The 19709-nt window shown below is 38.0% G+C and overlaps 1 protein-coding gene across 2 annotated transcripts in view; it reads left to right on the forward strand.

Annotated features, from left to right (window-relative positions):
- Positions 1 to 775: 775 nt before the first annotated feature.
- Positions 776 to 19709, forward strand: part of lig3 (ligase III, DNA, ATP-dependent) — a 34071-nt gene continuing 15137 nt past the window's right edge. Inside the window, exons 1-14 of one of the 2 annotated variants that reach the window (XM_036142770.1) lie at positions 776 to 893; positions 3055 to 3632; positions 4488 to 4616; positions 6400 to 6618; positions 6715 to 6866; positions 8542 to 8708; positions 8948 to 9025; positions 9121 to 9289; positions 10867 to 11022; positions 13088 to 13219; positions 13312 to 13391; positions 16586 to 16673; positions 16751 to 16828; positions 18989 to 19112. In XM_036142770.1, the coding sequence (XP_035998663.1) occupies positions 3083 to 3632; positions 4488 to 4616; positions 6400 to 6618; positions 6715 to 6866; positions 8542 to 8708; positions 8948 to 9025; positions 9121 to 9289; positions 10867 to 11022; positions 13088 to 13219; positions 13312 to 13391; positions 16586 to 16673; positions 16751 to 16828; positions 18989 to 19112 (2122 nt within the window). In that variant the 5' untranslated portion in view covers positions 776 to 893; positions 3055 to 3082. The remainder of the gene's footprint in view (positions 894 to 3054; positions 3633 to 4487; positions 4617 to 6399; positions 6619 to 6714; positions 6867 to 8541; positions 8709 to 8947; positions 9026 to 9120; positions 9290 to 10866; positions 11023 to 13087; positions 13220 to 13311; positions 13392 to 16585; positions 16674 to 16750; positions 16829 to 18988; positions 19113 to 19709) is intronic. The other variant, XM_036142771.1, reaches the window with a different exon arrangement.

The raw sequence follows: 19709 nt of genomic DNA on the forward strand, positions 1-19709 counted from the left end.
AGAAGGAAATATAATCTCAGTATAGAATGATTTAAATGAGATAGAATACAGTAAAATAGTAATAATGATAATAATAATAGTAAACCAAAAACCAAATAACTGTGAAATATTATAAATTATTTGAAAAACACCTATCAGTTTTCCATGTATTTTTCTCACTTAAGGTTTTTGCTATTCATATTTGAGAGCCCATATAAAGCAGTGTAAACATTATTTGCAGATTGAACTGAAATGTAGTCCTTTATTTGTTTCTATTAATGTTGACTGGTCTCATTAATTGATCAATCAGATTTGCAATTTGTCCGTGTTTAAAACACCCATAGCTACTACAAAGGGACACAGAGTTTGACATTTTTGATCATTTATTATTCTTATTTATTTATTTTTATTTAATTATTGTTTGTTTTAGCCTTATCTTCTGCATTGTGAATTGTGTATTTTCTCCGCTGCAGCAGATGGCGGTATGGGTCAGTTCCTGGGTTAAAATGAAAAGCGCCGCAGCGCCGTGTTGCTTCAACGTCATCAAGTTACGCAGCGGCGTACCGGAACACGGATACGTATCCCGTCAAAATAAAACTACTGGCTAACGTCCGTTTTAAAATAAATTCCTCGACTCTCGCTGTCTGTTGGGTTTTTCAGGTGTATGATATTAGGAAAAAATTGTTATTAATACGTAACACATATGTAGCGGCATATTTAAACACACAAACGAGCTAATTCTAACATTGGCAAACAAGCTTTTATATTGTAAATCTAACCCGGAAGTATTCGTAACCATAAAGTTAATCTACTTTTTCTGTGACACGGGGCAGTTAGCTGTTTGCTAACAAAACAATGAGGAGGTAGCAGTTTTTTTTTTTTGCATTATCTCTTTTTTACATCGCCTCTAAACGGTACAGTGGAAATATTTAAGAGTGCATATCGGCTAAATGTTATTAGATATTTCACCAGTTCTGTGTGTTATTTAGTTTGACACGTCGGATGTAATAAGTAGAGGAAAATGTTTAGCTAATGCTTACATTCAGTTGTCTTTGTGGCATCCAGTTGACTTTTATCTTCCATTTAAAAGTTTCCGTTTAGAGAACAGAAGATGGTGACCACACAAATACGACCAAGTGCATGTTTACATTAATGTTTTTGTGTTTTTTTAAATTTGATTAACTGTAACATCATTGTGATGTTAACATTTGTTCTGAATTTTTGTGCAAGAAATTTTTTATCTTGATTAATCTGTGACCAGAACCTTTACCTTTTTTATGAAAGTTATGTTATGTGTCATTATTTAAACGTCTACTTAAGCAAATAATCTAGCACGTATTTCTATTTATCTAACGGGGTTAGTTTCATCCAAAAGCAAAACGCAGTTTTATTGTTTGTTCTAACAGCCAAAAATGGCTAAAAATACAAAACAAAAATAAACGTAAACAAAGACTTTTGCCATACTAAAGTCCAATTTAACTTAATTAATAGATTTAAAGGGAAAAACTCCAGTATGATTAACAATGTAAAAACAATCCATTTATGTTTATTTGTTTAAAAAGAAACAAAGATATGTATTGGTTAATCATTTCCAATCAGTGATGTTCTTAAACCAGTAATTTGACTTTGGACTTGTTGGACTGTTTGTAGTTTGAGAAAAGAAAAATATGCAAATATTAAAAAATGGTGGAAAAAACAAAGGGTCAGCTTAATAAAAATACAAATTTCTTGAAAATAAAATAATACTGCTAATAAGTAGTGATAAAAATCAAGAATTATATCAAATTAATCTTTGTTAGGGCTGCATGATATCAAGAAAACATGTAACTGTGAAACCTTTGATGGATATTGCAACAAATAAATCAAATTTCTCAGATTTGCCTTCATTAAAATTTTCCCAACACTTTTTTTTTTATCTGTAGAAACTCAACAACTCAATACGTACATCCAGTGCGGACGTTGAGGGCAGTAAATGTCCATCCAAGACACCAACTATATTATCAATAATCAGAATTTGCAAGCCTGGTTCTTGTAATATAGTGTTATTCCTAGCATTCCTTTGCCATTAAATTATTGCACAAATTAACAATTGCTAATTGATATACTGTCTACACATCCATTCCACACACAACCTCAGTCATACACAGAAGAGTAAATTGGACAAAAGAAGGAGGCACAATGCAAATAATGAAAAAACAAATCTAAATTGCCCCAATTTCTACGGAGAGTTGGGAGGAAGCGCAAAACGACCCCTTATCACGATTCTGGCACCAAAATGTTTGAAAGGTGTTGTTGGTAGGGCTGTACGGTTTTGCCAAAAATCTAAATTGTGATACAACTTAGGTCAAGCATAATTGCCATTTCATTTAGACTTTTTTTCTGCTTTAACCATAAGCAACAAAAAGGGCCTGTAGATAAAAATGTTTGAACAAGGACAATTTAAAATTTAAAAAAATTTAACTGTTTATTAATCTGAATATTATTATTAAAGAGAACAGCTCGTTGAGTTGGACACCACTACATAATGTTGTGGTGAGATTCCTGAACATTTCTGGTAAAAAAATATGATTATATAAATAGAATTAGATTATCTCTCTGCTTTGACTCTCTTCCCTGTGAAAGAAACCACTTTAAACATTTTACCGACACCTAAAATGCGTCTGATCCGTTTAATTGTGACAGAGCCGAAAATTGCAGACCTCTGCGATTTGGAAAATGTTTTTTTTTAAAAATTGCGATTAGATTGCAAATGCGATGAATTGTGCGGCCCTAGTTGTGTTAGTTTTGAAAGCTTCACTCTGACCAAACGCCTCGATCTTTTTCTCGTCCCGCTGTGAAGCCTCGCGCTAGAAAAGCTTCTGCTTGTTGATTTTAAGCTGCAGAAAATGTCCGTCGAGCTTGAAGGTAACGATCTTAGAGCTGGGTATCTTTGTTTCTGGGTCCATACCTTCTCAGTCCGTGTCGATGCTAATTTAGTTTCTTTTTGCAGCTTCCAGTTTCCAGGTGTTCCTCATGTTCAGAATCAGAGCAGACTGTCAGTAACACCCTCACCGTTATTCCTCTCTCCTGTTTTAGGCTCTGACTTCCCCGCAGTCACAACTACATGCAGAGACATCTTCTTCTGCTGCTTCGTCACACTGTCACTGCGCACCGACAACCTTTTGCCAAACCGTTCGGATGTCAGCAGCCCTCGAAGTTTTGCAGAGCATTGCTTTTTTCTTCCTGCTCCAAGCAGCAACCCTCGCCTGCTAGCACAAAGTCCTCAGGGGAAATCTGCCGGTTCTCCTCGGCGTCCTCTAAACGCGATTTTCTCCAAAGACACGCCTCCCGGGTCTCGCTCCGCCGGTGCTTTTCTGAGCCGTCAGACATGTCGGAACAACGGTTCCTGGTGGAATACGCCAAGCGCGGCACCGCGGGGTGCAAGAAGTGCAAGGACAAGATCCAGAAGGGCATCGTGCGCATTGGGAAAGTCGTGCCGAACCCCTTCAGCGAGTCGGCCGGGGAGATGAAGGAGTGGTATCACGTGAAGTGCATATTTGAGAAGCTGGAGAGGGCCAGGGCCACGACGAAGAAGATCGAGGACCTGACGGAGCTGGAGGGCTGGGAGGAGCTGCAGGACGAGGACAAGGATCTCATTAATAAACACGTCTCAGGTATTCGTTAAAGCTCCAATCTACGGATCCACGGCTTTATCAGTGCAGAACAGCGTCATCCACACCTGGTTTACCTCTGAAATCATCTCTTTATACATAGACTGTGGTTAAAATTAGATAAAGTTTGGTTTCATAATGTTTCTAAAGGTTAATATTAGGAAGGTGAGAGGAATGAGCATCAGAACGGCGACAAAGGCTCATTTCAACGTAGTTTCTGGCTTCAGTGACCTATTTACCCACTGAGCTATATAATACACTGGAGTGCTAATCACTGTCTGTTTGAACGAGTCGCTTTGAAGCCACCAGCCGCCATATTGGTACTCCCTATTTCCCCCCAATAACTAGGGAATATGTGCGCTACAGCATCGAATAACGAGGATTTTCTCATGTTCAGGGGGGCTTAAACCTTTTAAAATGTCAAATGCCATATACTTTTATGTTATGTTCTAAAACTATCAAGTACTGAGAAAGTCATGTGCTGAAATATTTTGCATTTTATCTATTTAAATATATATATATAACATTTATAAATATATAAATAACAATATACAAAGACATATATTTACATATATATATATATATATATATATATATATATATATATATATATATATATATATATATTTATTTAATATAAATAACATGTAAAATATTTCAGCACCTAATTTCCTAGTAGTTGATAGTTTTAGTACATCCACTGACTCAGCCAGAAAACTGCTTGTTGTTGCAACCAAATCCTATAGGGTTCTGTGAGAGTAGGGAGTAGCAAGATGGCGGCCAGTGACTTCAGTTTTTTGGCAAAATCAGCACTCCAGTGTATTATATAGCTCAGTGTATTTACCTCCTGTCTCTTAGACCTGATGGCCAAAGTCAACGCAAGTCCGAAAAAGAAGGTCCAGTCCAAGTTGAACACCTCTGGTCAGCTTATGGCGCCCCCTGCTGACCCGTCTGTCAACGCGCCGAGGAAGTTCTCCGGCTTTACAGGTAAATCCGTTTGCTCTGGATTGGTATGACTCTGCACTGCCGCTATCTAAAATCATTCATCCAGAGGCCAGCAAAACTATATTTCTCTGATTATGCACTTTAGAAGTTTGAGTTTATTAAAATAAAAAGTATATATAAAGCATTGCTGCAAACATGATGTTATAAAGTTGAAGCGCTAAGGATTTGGGATTACGGCACAACTCTACTTGAACCTCAGCTTTGCTCTTCTCTCATTCATACCAGCAACCTTTCATTGACTTTCTGATCAAAAGCTGTCTTTTTACAAACACTGCAAAAACAGAATGGAAAAATAAGTCAATTTTTTTTTAAATGAGTGCATTTGTCCTTTATTTGAGCAGATAAATAAGACAATATGCCAAAGGAATGAGGATTTTGACCCCTAACATAAGATAATTAGATAAAGAGAGACTGTTTCTGAAAAGACCTTTTCTTCTCCACAAACAGCTGGAATGGGTCGAACTAAGATTTGAACTTTGGTGTCAAAGGCTGAATCAGAGATGATTATTCATGCTTTTATTTCATCACGTCTTGATGATTGTAACACTCTTTTTATACGTTTGACTAAGAAAGATCTCGGCCGTCTGCAGTTAGTGCAGAATGCTGCTGCAAGACTTTTAACCAACACAAAGAGACGGCAGAGGCCTGAAAGTAGAGGAACATAAAGAAGCATCCACCCAGATGACGACTGAAAAACACGATTAATTTGGTGCATTTACTCACCATGTGGCAGCTAGCTCTATGAAATGTACTCTCCAAATAGAATAATGACTCGTATTTGGCGTCTGGCGAGTTAATTTCGGACCCTGCTGTCAACTTTTCCCACAGCTTTAGTGTTTTATTGCAGGACAGCGATAAAACCACACTTATATGGTTTAACTTACATATAAATATCCACATGGCATTTAAACATCACACTGCAAAAACGGATCTAAAAACAAGTAAAATGTTCTTAAAGTTAGTGTATTCGTCCTTGATTTGAGCCGGTAAATAAGATTATCTGCCAATGGAATGAGTATTTTGACCCCTAAAATAAGATAATTAGATATAATGCACTTGAAATAAGATGATTGAGATGAATTGTTCCTATTTTAAGTGCATCAATCTTATTCCATTGGCAAATCACTTTTTTTACCTGCTCAAATCAAGGACAAATACACTCGTTTAAAGAAAATGTTACTTATTTTTAGTTCCGTTTTTGCAGTGCATGGCCACACTGCAAAAACGGAACTAAAAATGAGTTGAATTTTCTTAAAATTATTGTATTTGTCTGTGATTTGAGCATGCAAATCAGACGATTTGCCAATGGAATAAGATTTATGCACTTAAAATAGGAACAACTCATCTCAATCATCCTATTTCAAGTGCAGTATATCTAAATGTCTTATTTCTGGAATAAAAATACTCAAATCAAGGGCAAATACACTCTTTTCAAGAACTTTTTACCTACTTTTAGTCCCTTTTTGCAGTGTATGACCTGAGGAGGACTGATATAACAGGAAGCTGCAGGTCAGACTCACCAGCATCGGCTGGACGGGCGTCATCTAATTATCTTATTTTAGGGGTCAAAATACTCATTCCATTGGCAGATAATCTTATTTACCTGCTCAAATCAAGGACAAATACACTAAGTTCAAGGCAATCTGACTTATTTTTAGGTTTGTTTTTGCAGTGCAGGAGGTTCTTTTTTATCACATGAATGTAGTTTTTCAGATTCTGCAGAGATGCAAAGCGTGGAAATAATTATTTTTTCCCGTCTCTTCAGCTGCGAAGGCCGGCAGCTCCAGCAGCCCAGGACCCTCGGCGTCCCCCCCGGCCAAGCCCGGCGCCGGCAGCGCCCTGTCCACGCAGCTCTGCGACCCTCAGCACAAGGACTGCCTCTTCAGGGAGTTTCGCAAGCTTTGTGCGATGGTGGCCGAGAACAACAGCTACAACAGCAAGACGCAGATCATAGAGAAGTTCCTGAGGAAGGGCACGGCGGGAGGTTGGCCTTCAGTTTCTTTTTGTTTTGTGACATTTCAGCCCGTTCTTGGTTTTTTCCAACCATTCTTTTTTTTTTTTTACTCTCTTCCCGCCTCAGATAAGTTCCACGGAGATCTTTACCTGACGGTGAAACTGCTCCTGCCAGGAGTGGTTAAAAGTGTCTACAACCTGAACGACAAGCAGATAGTAAAACTCTTCAGCCGCATATTCAGGTCCAACCAGGACGACATGGTGCGAGATCTGGAGCAGGTCGGTTGTCCACCAGCGAGCGAAGACGAATCAGAACATAATATTAGGCTTTTAGCCCATTTTCATGACCGTGATGCTTGTATAAAACCCTTTAAAAGGTGGTTATTTAACCCCGGATGTTTCCCTGCTTCAGCACACCTGGGGCTGATTAACAGGCTTTTCCTGAACTGCAAACATCTGAATCAGGCGCTTTGAAGCAGAGAAACATCTAAAGAATGCCGCACAGTGAGCTTTAGAGGACCAGGGTAGGAAAACACTGCTTTAAAGAAATCCTCGTTGTTTTTAGGACAATGTGCCTTCACGTTTTTTTTAACGTGTCCTGTCTGGCAGTGTAGCCTTAAGAATTGTTGTCTTAATACCAAAAAGAGGCCAACAGATTTTTACTTTCACAATTGGAGCCTTACTGCTTTCTCCATAGAGCTCCGCTTGATTTATATATGCATAAAGCTTAATTAAATTTTATTTTGGGACTATTTTACGTTCAATGGACACTGAAACGGGAAGGTGGAAGAGAAAGAAAGGTGAAACAGATGAGACAAAATGCTACATGGGAGAAAAGGAGAAAGAGGAGAGGAAATGGAGAGAGCAATATAACAACCTCTGAGTCTGCTTCTTCACCTGCAAAGAGAGATAAAAGAACAGTGTAACCAGCTGATAAAGTATTACAGATACAAACAACCAATATCTTGATACACTGCAAAAACAGAACTTAAAATAAGTAAAATATTTTTAAAATATGTATTTGTCCTTGATTTGAGCAGGTAAATAAGATGATTTGCCAATGGAACAAGATTTTTGACCTTAAAATAGGAACAATTCATCTCCATCATCTTATTTCAAGTGCAGGATGTCTAATTATCTTATATTAGGGGTCAAAATACTCATTCCATTGGCAAATAATCTTATTTACACGCTCAAATCAAGCACAAATACACTAACTTTAAGAACATTTTACTTATTTTTAGATCCGTTTTTGCAGTGTACCATCACTGAACAATATACAGGATTATTTAACACATGTATAAAGTGACAGCTGAAGATAATAATAGGGTTTTTCTGTATAGAAGTGAGTCTGTAAGCACCTGTAGGTGTTTGTGAGGTTTGTCCATGATAAAAATGCTCAATAGTTGTTTTGAAGAGCCAAAGCGAACACTTTTGACTGTTTGCATCATCAGTATTGGCCCGTTTTAGTTGTTTTTTTTTAGCACATTGGTATCAGTTCCTCTAGTAAAACTGGTGGATATTAATAACCAATGTGTATTTATATCCTGCTAAGTGTGTGTTGGGGTGTGGGGGGCTGACCATGTGGGATTTGTTTGGCCATGTGTTGATCTGCCAACGGAATGAGGATTTTTACTCCTAAAATAAGATAATTAGATACTTGAAGTAAGATTGAGGTTAGTTGTTCCTATTTTAAGTGCAAAAATCTTATTCTGTTGGCAGATAATCTTACTTACCTCTTCAAATCAAGGAAAAATGCACTAATTTCAGGAAAATTTTATTTAATTTTAATTCCATTTTTGCAGCGTAAAGTGTAGGGACCAACATATCGGTAAATATGGGTTATCGGCCATAGCTAAAAAATATAAACTGATATTTATACCGGTGCACTCCTATGAATTTAAAGCTCTCATTCTTCTGTTTCTGTTTTTATTTATTTTTTTGTTCCCTGAAGGGCGACGTGTCCGAGACCGTGAGGATGTTCTTTGAGGAGAGTAAAGCTTTCCCCCCCGCTGCCAAAAGCCTCCTAACAATCCAGGAAGTAGACGCGTCCTTGACCCGCCTGGCCCAGCTCACCAAGGAGGACGAGCAGCAGAGCGAGCTGGAGAGCATCGCCAAAAAGTAACGCGCTCAGTTTCCTGCGCCCTGTAAAAAGATTGTTTTTTTATAAGATGCTTTGTTTCTGCTGAGAATAATGCAGCTGAAGATAAACGTGTTTTTAAGAGTCGTTGCGTGTCTTTACAGGCTCGCCAATGAGCGCACAGGACGGCGTATCTAGTTTGCAAACTCTCATCTGCCTTCTAAAACGCAGAGCTTGTTTAACCTACCTTCAGTTTTAATCTGCTGCTTGTTGTTCTCAGATGCACCAGCAATGACCTGAAATGCATCATCAGGCTGATCAAGCACGACTTGAAGATGAACGCCGGCGCCAAACACGTGTAAGCGTCTGCCTCGGTGTGCTCTCCTGGGTTCTGTCGACACGCGCAGGTTTGTTTCTAAACCGCTCGCCCTGTGCTGCTGCGTCTCCGTTCAGCTTGGACGCCGTTGATGGAAACGCCTACGATGCGTTCAAGGCCTCCCGTAACCTGGGTGACGTGATCGAGAGGGTTCTGAGAAACCAGCAGGAGGCGTCGAACGGCTCCGGACCCAGAAAGCTGCTCACCATAGAGGCGTCGCTCATGACGCCCGTCCAGCCCATGCTGGTGAGTCCGACCTGCAGCTTCCTGTTTTATCACAGCTCGGTCCTCCTCAGGTCATACACTGCAAAAAGGGACTAAAAGTAGGTAAAAACGTCTTGAAACTAGTGTATTTGCCCTTAATTTGAGTATTTTAATCCCTGAAATAAGACATTTAGATATACTGCACTTGAACTAAGATGTTTGAGATGAGTTGTTCCTATTTTAAGGGCATAAATCTGATTCCATTGGCAGTTGCTGCTGAAATCAAGGATATTTAGACACATTTTAAGAAAATTTTACTTTTTGCAGTGTACACTGGGGAAATATTCTTATTTATTTATTAACATCTTAATTATTTATTATTCTTATAAGAATATAAAACTCACCCCTTTCAATCTCAACATGGAATACGGTTTCTCAACAGAATCATAGATGCTAGTTAAATAGATGCTAAATAAATAACCCAAATATATTATATTAGCCACAGCTAATCACACATAAATACGGACTTAATAAATAATGAATGGGAACTTTAATAACTACCCAGTCAGAATTCATCAGGAAGGCGTGGGCGTCGGTCCTTGAGATGTTTGACCAAGTTTGCTGCTTGACTTTGTTGCCGTCACTTTAAAACTCTGTTTTCCAAGATTTTTGGGTTTCCCTTTTTTTCTCGTATGCTAAAATATTTAGCATCAGTACTATGCCAATTTGGTCTTGTATCTGGATACAGCTTTTTAGTATCAATACTACAAAGTATAAGTGAATTCTTTGATATCCTCTGCAACATATTTGTGATGAAAAGAATCACTTTCTCAGTGAGATTCCAGTAATCCACATTTAAAGACATACGGAAGAAACGGAAATTGTATTTTCAACACATCCTTCCTCTACACTGCAAAAAGGGAACTAAAAGTGAGTAAAATCATCTTGAAATTATTGTATTTTTTGTTTATTTGAGCTGGTAAATTAAGATTATTTGCCAATGGAATAATATTTTTGCACCTAAAATAAGAACAATTCATCTCCATCATCTTATTTCAAGTGCAGGATATCTACTTATCTTATTTTAGGGGTAGAAATTCTCATTCCATTGGCAAATAGTCTTATTTAGCTGCTCAAATCAAGGAAAAATATACATATTTTAAGAAAACTTTACTTACTTTTAGTTCCCTTTTTACAGTGTATTTATGCCTTTCTCTCCCCCTATACTTTTTTTTTCATCATATGGGAGCTGCAAAAAAACAAAAACAGCAGGTTGAACCAAACGATGGACTCCTTGTGATTTAAAAATCAGATTAAAAAGGTATTTGTAACTAATGTCTAGTCCAAAAATATCAAAAGGCAATCAAAGTGCCTATACTCAAGTTAATTTTTGATGTAAATGATCTTTGCATGCTCCGTTTTGTCGTACAATTCTTTGTACATCTTTGATTGTCTGTCTTCTTCTCTTGTTCTAGTAAATATCTTTGGAGAAATAAAAAAATCCCAACAAAACACGACCAAAGCTCGTTTGTCGTCCCCGTCGCTTTACTCTGATGGAAATGGTTGCAGAGAGCATTTGATTCTTTCCTGAGCTTTGTTTCTCCTCCGTGCTTTTTCAGGCGGAGGCGTGTAAATCCATCGAGTACGCCATGAAGAAATGTCCCAACGGCATGTACTCCGAGATCAAGTACGACGGCGAGCGAGTTCAGGTCCACAAGAACGGCAACACCTTCAGCTACTTCAGCCGCAGCCTCAAGCCGGTGCTGCCCCACAAGGTCCGTGTCACATCAGAGCAAACACCTTTAGCGTGTAGTCTACGTTTCACGTCTCAGAGGAACGTTTTTAGGTCTGTTGTCTGCAAGATCAGCAGCTTCTAAGGCCCAAACTGTGGCCCGGGGGCCATTTACGGCCCCTGGGCTGGTTTTTATGTGGCCCATAACTGCAATTCAACAATTATTTGATGCACCAGCGCATCTGAGTAATGCAGATGGAGACTTTTTATTCTTGATTAGGGCAAAACTGTTAGAGGTAAGTTAACATTTTCTCACAATTGAGAATGTTAGGTACAACACACTGCAAAAAGGAACTAAAATTAAGTAGAATTTTCTTAAAATTAGTGTATTTTTCTTTTATTTAAGCAGCTAAATAAGACTATTTGCCAATGGCATGAGTATTTTTACCCCTAAAATAAGATAATTAGATATCCTGCACTTGAAATAAGACAGTGGAGATGAATTGTTCTTATTTTAAGTGCAAAAATGTTATTCCATTGGCAAATAGTCTTATAAACTGCTCAAATCAAGGAAAAATACACGAATTTCAAGAAAATTTTACTTACTTTGAGTTCCCTTTTTGCAGTGCACAAAGTATATATTTTAATTTCTTAGCGTAAACGGGACTTTTGTTCAATGACTTTTATTCAAATGCAGACTTTAGTCCACCAAAAATCTACTTTTAATTAATTTATTAAAATTGGGCTGAATACAGCGACTGTTTTCAAAGAAAGACGGACTCAGGTCCTCTTCCTATTGCAGAGAATAGACAAAAAAAAAAAATCTCAATTTAATTAAATAATGCATTATCATAGTTTGTGGAGATTTTAATGGGAAAAATCAAACTTTTTTGTTGGAATTTTTGTTTTTTATTTCCATCGTTTTGGCCCATGTGATGAAAAGTTTGGACACCCTTGTTCTAAGTTGTTAACAAAGCAGGTGGTTCAGTCATTTCCTGCCACGATTATTATAATTTTCCCCTCCTGTCTTTGCTTTCATAGCGTGACGCCACAATAACTAAACGTGCAGAGGTAACCGGTTATTCCTCATGCTTGTGTGTTTTGGGTCCACTAGATGGCGCTGCTGTGTGGATTAAAAGCGTATTGGAAGTGTAGTGAAAAGAAGAACTTTGAGTTCTCTGCAAACCCTTCACCAATCCAGCCCATCATCCCAGCTTATTAAACTTCTTAGGCTCTGTAATTAGTCCGTTTGCGTTAATGAAAGGCTAGAATGAAGTGGGGGTGAGACTGGAAGTGTGATTACTAACAGTTTCCTGTAGTTTTTAAATTATTCTGATGAACAGTAATGATGTAGAGGGGGGCGGTATTATTCCCAATGAGAGAAGGAGGTTTAGATTCGGCATTTTTATTTATTTATGTTTAGATTTTTGATTTTTGAACAAGTTTAACAAAAATATTGTAACCAGAACATCCAAATTGATTAAATTGGTTTTATTTAAAAAAAAAAAAAAAAAAAAAGCAAAAATCATCTCTACAGCTGCTAACTGGTTGGTTGCTGGTGAAGATTCTCAGTCATCCAGGTCATGGTCATTCCAAAAAAAAGTAAAAAACAATTGAGAAAGCTTCCTGGAGAGGAAGCGAAACGTCTTCACTACGGAAAACAAGTCCAGTTGTTTTGTTTTTACTTTTTTTTGGAATAACTGGTTGGTTAGAGTTAAAAGGGTTATGTTTGACATTTATTTATTTATTATTTTTGTGGCTCTCTGTTAGTTTGTTAGCTGTCGTGTTGGTCTGGGACAACAACAAAAAATGAACGCAAACAGCAAATTGTATTTTTCTGTAGAGGGAAAAGCATAGTTGCCTTATTTCAGCCAGTTAACAGGCAGTGTGCAGCATGAGGTGGGGGAGGGGGGAGAATCTGTGCTTATCTGTGCTCCATATAAACCAAGTATTCTCCCTAAAGAGCCGGAAAAACAAACGGTTGTCGTATCATCTGGGATCTGCCATGTTTATTATCCAAACCCGCCTGTGGAAACGTTTTCTAAAACGGACGTTTAGGAGTTTTAAGTTTTTACCGGCAGTAAAAGACGCGTCGCTGTGCGCTGCAGGTGGCCCACTTCAAAGAGTACATCCCTCAGGCGTTCCCCGGCGGCCACAGCATGATTCTGGACGCTGAAGTCCTCCTGATTGACACGAAGACCAGCAAACCGCTGCCGTTCGGGACCCTGGGGGTCCACAAGGTAACAACCCCCCCCCCCCTCCGCTGCGTTTCTCTTCTTCACTGATTCAGTCGTCAGGGTAAAACTTCCAACTCCTCTGTCTCTCTCCTCAGAAAGCCGCCTTTCAAGATGCCAACGTTTGCCTTTTCGTGTTCGACTGCATCTACTTCAACGGCGTGAGTCTGATGGAGAGGTAATATTTACTTTCTGCCCTTTGCCATAAAACTATTAAGCATTTAAGTGAATAAAAACAGTTATTTTTGTCTAGATGTGTCGTAGGAGAGGCTTTTTATACCCGTGGATGAAATATTATTTTTCTTTTTTATGACTAAGCGCATAGCGGCAGCTCTGAAATGGTGTATTTTCTTACTTTGCATGTTGGAGAAAGGGAAAGAAATATGTTAAGAAGTTAAAGGCATACTATACAACATTTTTCAGTTAATTAATGTGTTCCATACCGATTTGGATGATTAAATGAGTCATTTCAGGTCGAACAAAGGTTTTCTCGGCCGCCCTGGTGGTCTGTGGGGGAAATACCGCACTTGCAATTGCAGGAGCCCTCGGCCCGCACACACAGAAGTCTCACTTTACGGAGAGAACTCCATGTGTTTTTGCCCTGCCATTCACTATATGCACGCGCGAAAGCAACAACAAAGAACCGCGTGTTAACGTCAAATAAACATGCAAGCATATCGATTTTTATTATTATTATTATAATCTTTTTTTTTTTTTTATGTTGGCGAGGCGGCGGCTGCGGCTTGGCGAGGCGGTGGCGGTAGCGTCTCGCCAACATAAAAAAAATAAAATAAATAATAATAATAATAATAATAATAAAACTGGCGAGGCGGCGCGGCGCCCGCTGCCTCGCCAAGATAGCGCTGCAGGAAACCCTGATGTTCATACTTTCTCTGTGTTAGTCAATGTTTGTACTGCCGTTTTTTCGACTTTTCGTTGCGTTCGCCTGTCTGCTAAGCTCAAAACAACCGCGCCTGGCTTGACGGAGAAACCAGAACAGCTGAGCATCTTTACGACAGTGCACTTTTACTTTCGCCCTCTGGGGGGAGCCTCGCTGGAAAATCAACCCCGGTTGCATAGTATATCTTTAAGCCTCATTGCACTGCAAAAGCAGAACTGAAAATAAGTAAAATGTTTTTAAAATTAGTGTTTTTGTCCTTTATTTGAGCGGGTAAATAAGATGATCTGCCAATGGAGTAAGATTTTCTCTCTTAAAATGGGAAGAACTCATCTCCATCATCTTATTTCAAGTGCAGAAAGTCTAATTATCCTATTTTAGGGGTACAAATACTCATCCCATTGGCAGATAATATTATTTAGCTTTAAATTCATAAATTATTTAATGAGATTAATTTGTGGATCCAAACAAGTTTATATATTGAGAAATAAATGTTAAATGTAGAGATTATTTATTATTTTATTTATTAATAAACCTATTACTACATAAACAAATAAAAGTACAGAGAATGGGTGGCGTTAAGTACCGGTTCAAATGTGAAAGATACACGTCCCTACTGTCCTGTAACTTTGCTTGATTTTTTTTTTTAGTGCTCTGATTGATGCTTTTAAATTAAGTACAAATTTTTTAAGTACTTATTCTTTCACCCCTGAGCCATTTTTCATGTTTACAGACTGTTTTTTTTCAGATAGGTGTTTTTTGTCAAGGTGGGCGACTTTACTAATACACTACAAAAACATACTAAACTAAACTAAAAAATAAGCAAAATTTTCTTGAAATGAGTGTATTTGTACTTTATTTGAGCAGCTAAATAAGATAATCTGCCAATGGAATAAGATGTTTGCACTTAAAATAAGAACAACTCATCTCCATCAACTTATTTCAAGTGCAGTTTATCTAATTATCTTATTTTAGGGGTAAAATTACTCTCCCCATTGGCATATAATCATATTTAGCTGCTCAAATAAAGTACAAATACACTAATTTCAAGAAAATTTTGCTTATTTTTAGTTCTGTTTTTGCAGCGTACCGGTGGGTTCTGACCCATAAAGCTGTTTAATGTTTGACAAAAGGCTGCAGACGATGAGGGATTTCACGTTTCAGCATCACTCAAGTCCAGCCGCACACCTAAATTAAAAACAGAAAAGGTTCTCTGGGTCATGACATGCTGTTTGATAAAAATAGATTTTTTACTCCAGTTCTCTACTCTACTTCTACTAGAAGTTAGCATTTGTATCTGAAGACCTAAAACGACCCAAAAAAATGACCAGAGAAATCAGAAACTGTAAATCCAGGAGAGTTTTGAAGTAGGAAGTGTGTATTTTTTTTTTTTTACAGTACTTTGGTAATTTAAAATGCTTTATAATCAAAGATGGACTGTTTAGGAACTTACACTGCAAAAATGGAACTAAAAGTAGGTAAAACATGTTTGCAATGAGTGTATTTTTTCTTGATTTGAGCAGCTAAATAAGACTATTTGCCTATGGAATGAGCATTATTACCCCTAAAATAAGATAATTAGATATACTGCACTTGAAATAAGGCAATGGAGATCCATCGCTCCTATTTTAAGTGCAAAAATCTTCTTCCATTGGCAAATAATCTTATTTACCTGCTCAAATCAAGGAAAAATGCACACATTTCAAGAAAAATTTACTTACTGTTAGTTCCCTTTTTGCAGTGCAGGAGTGAAGCCTGCGGGCGTCACACCAGTGTGGTGGTGGAGGAGGGAAATATCTTGGCCTGCACTGCAAAAAGGGAACTAAAAGTAAGTAAAATGTTCTTGAAATGAGTGTATTTGTCCTTGATTTGAGCTGCAAGTTTGATTGATCTGCCAGTGGAATAAGATTTTTGCACTTGAACTCATCTCCATCATCTTATTTCAAGTGCAGTATGTCTAATTATCTTATTTTAGGGATCAAAATACTCTTTCCATTGGCAGATAATAATATTTACCTGCTCATATCAAGAACAAATAGACTCTTTTCAAGACAATTTTGCTCATTTTCAGCTCCCTTTTTGTACACTGCAAAAACGGAACTTAAAATAAGTAAAATGTTCTTAAAATTTGTGTATTTGTCCTTGATTTCAGCAGGTAAATAAGATGATTTGCCAATGGAACAAGATTTTTGCACTTAAAATAGGAACAACTCATCTCCATCGTCTTGTTTCAAGTGCAGGATGTCTAATTATCTTATTTTAGGGGTCAAAATACTCATTCCATTGGCAAATAATCTTATTTACCTGTTCAAATCAAGGGCAAATACACTATCTTTAAGAACATTTTACTTATTTTTAGATCAGTTTTTGCAGTGTAGTGTGTATCTGCAGTGTGGGCACCCCACGCACAAATGCACGCCTGAAAGCGGCATCAGAGCTGGCTAACGCTCGTCTGCTGGTCCGATGTCCTCCAGGCCGCTCTGCGAGCGCAGGAAGTTCCTGCATGACAACATGGTGGAGGTCCCCAACAGGATCCTGTTCTCGGAGATGAAGCACGTCACGGTGAGTGCCGCGCCGCGCCTCTCTCTGCTCCGCCTGCGCCGACCGGCCTGCCCACGTTTACTCTCTGTGTGTTCCAGAGGGCAGCAGACCTGGCTGAGATGATAACGCGGGTCATCAGGGAGGGACTGGAAGGCCTGGTGCTGAAGGACCTGAAGGTCAGTGGCCAGAGCCGTCCGTCAACTACGGCCCTGAGACTAATCTGATATTTTTACGTTGCTTCTTCCTCTCTGAGCGTCTGGGCTTTCAGACTTAGTCCGTACAGGATTGGTTTCCAGCCTCTTTACGATTCATTTAGCTTTTGTTCTGTTTTTTTGTTTTTTTTTTTGTTTTTTGACACCTCTGAGACACAGAACCTCATCTCCTTCCTGAATGGTGCGATGGCTGGACATCGCCTTGTTTATGTGTGTATAATTGTTTAAACAGATTAATTTGGCATCTCCATGAAGCTGGAAAGAATGAACCAGACTTGAAGAGGTCCAAAAAAAAAAAAAAAAACTTTCTGAAATTTTGGCTTATCTCTTATTTTTCTCATGATGTCACACAAGGAAGCAGTGAGGTGTTGCCTTGAGATCCGCAGGCGTTCCTCCAATCAGCTCAGATGTGGTGAATTACAAAAGCTTGACATCATCGGCTTTACACTGCAAAAAGGGAACTTAAATTAAGTAAATATTTCTTGAAATTAGTGCATTATTTCTTGATTTGAGCAGGTAAATATGATTATTTGCCAATGGAATAAGATTCTTGCACTTGAAGTAGGAAAAATTCATCTCCATCGTCATTTTTTAAGTGCAGAGTATCTAATTATCTTATTTAAGGGGTAGAACTACTAATCTCATTGGCAAATAGTCTTATTCACCTGCTCAAATCAATGAAAAATACACAAATTTCTTGAAAATTTTATTTTCTTTTAGTTCCCTCTTTGCAGTGTAGGCTTGATGCATTCTACCGGGTTTCCTCAGAGAGGACTTTTTTTTTTTAACCAATCTGTATAATCTGATTGAGATGACATGTTTCATGAATTGGCGCTATATAAATGAAATTTAATTGAATCGAATAAACTTCCCATATATAGTTTAAAGGCACAGTAGTCTATGCACACTTCTGAACCTGCAGAAAGTTGTAAAATACGATCTCTACGCTGCAAAAGGGGAACTAAAAGTAAGCCAAATCTTCTTGAAATTAGTGTATTTTACCTTGATTTGAGCAGGTAAATAAGACTATTTGCCAATGGAATGAGTATTTTTACCACTAAAATAAGATTATTAGATATCCTGCACTTGAAATAAGATGATGGAGATGAATTGTTATTATTTTAAGTGCAAAAAACTCATTTTATTGGCAAATAATCTTATTTATCTGCTCAAATTAAGGTAAAATACACTCATTTCAAGAAAATTTTACTTACTTTTAGTTCCCTTTTTGCAGTGTGGGCTTGATGCAATCTACCGGGTTTCCTTAGAGAGGAAACTTTTTTGACCAATCTGTATGATCTGATTGAGATGACATGTTTCATGAATTGGCGCTATATAAATTAAATTTAATTGAATCGAATAAACTTCCCATATATAGTTTAAAGGCACAGTAGTCTATGCACACTTCTGAACCTGCAGAAAGTTGTAAAATACGATCTCTACGCTGCAAAATGGGAACTAAAAGTAACTCAAATCTTCTTGAAATGAGTGTATTTGTCCTTGATATGACCCCTAAAATAAGATAATTAGATGCATTGCACTTGAAATAGGACGATGGAGAAGAGTTGCTCCTATTTTAAGTGCAAAAATCTTATTCCGTTGGCAGATAATCTTGTTTACCTGCTCAAATACACTCATTTGAAGATTTTCCTTTTCGTTCACGTTTCGCAGCGTAAAAATGTACACTGCAAAAAGGGAACTGAAAGTAAGTAAAATTTTCTTGAAATCACTATATTTTTCTTTGATTTGAGCAGCTAAATCAGACTATTTGCCAATGGAATTAGTATTTTTACCCCTCAAATAAGATAATTAGATACCCTTCACTTGAAATAAGATGATGGAGATAAATTGTTCTTATTTTAAGTGCAAAAATCTTATTCTGTTGGCAAATAATCTTATTTAGCTGCTCAAATCAAGGAAAAATACACACATTTCAAGGAAATTGTACTTACTTTGAGTTCCCTTTTTGCAGTGTGTTCTAGTGTCGTTATTCTGATCCTCGGTGACCTGAAACTGGAAGAGTTGAGCCAGTCGGTCGGCGATAACGACGAGTGCTTAAATTTTCTGGTTTTAACCGTAGCTGAAGAGGTGAAATGATCAAGCCGGGCTTCTTCTGTGTCTCAGGGAAGCTACGAGCCGGGGAAGCGACACTGGCTGAAGGTGAAGAAGGACTATTTGAACGAGGGGGCGATGGCCGACACGGCGGACCTGGTGGTGCTCGGCGCCTTCTACGGGAAAGGCTCCAACGGTCTGTAAAGAGTTCTTCCTCTTCGCTCACGTTTCCCTCATCGTCTTCAGGAGTTTCACATCAACAGTGGGGCTTTTATTTTCATAGACCAGACAGGAAACGGCTTCTATGAATTTTGAAAACTAGAACTGGCAGAGATTCGTACGTTCTCAGTAGAATTAGCTGAAATGCTAGTTGGCAAAGTTAGTTGGCATCCAATCTTCTGGGTGGATATTTGATTATTCTTCTCTGCAGCATTGATCTAAACCTGATGTAGATGCAGCTTTCAAGCACAGGTCATGAACAGGTTTGAGCTCAATGTGTTTCAATGTGTTTGGGATCTTTTTCCTGTTTAAACAACAAGTCTCTACCAACTGCACTGCAAAAAGTAATGTATTTTTCCTTGATTTGAGCAGCTAAATCAGACTATTTGACAAATGAATAAGATTTCTGCACTTAAAATAAGAACAATTCATCTCCATCATCTTACTTTAAGTGCAGAAAGTCTAATTATCTTATTTTAGGGGTAGAAATACTCATTGCATTGGCAGATAGTCTTATTTACCTGCTCAAATCAAGGATAAATATACAAATTTCAAGAAAATTCTACTCACTTTT

The sequence above is a fragment of the Fundulus heteroclitus genome, chromosome 11 (genome assembly GCF_011125445.2).
Source record: "Fundulus heteroclitus isolate FHET01 chromosome 11, MU-UCD_Fhet_4.1, whole genome shotgun sequence".
NCBI lineage: Eukaryota > Metazoa > Chordata > Actinopteri > Cyprinodontiformes > Fundulidae > Fundulus > Fundulus heteroclitus.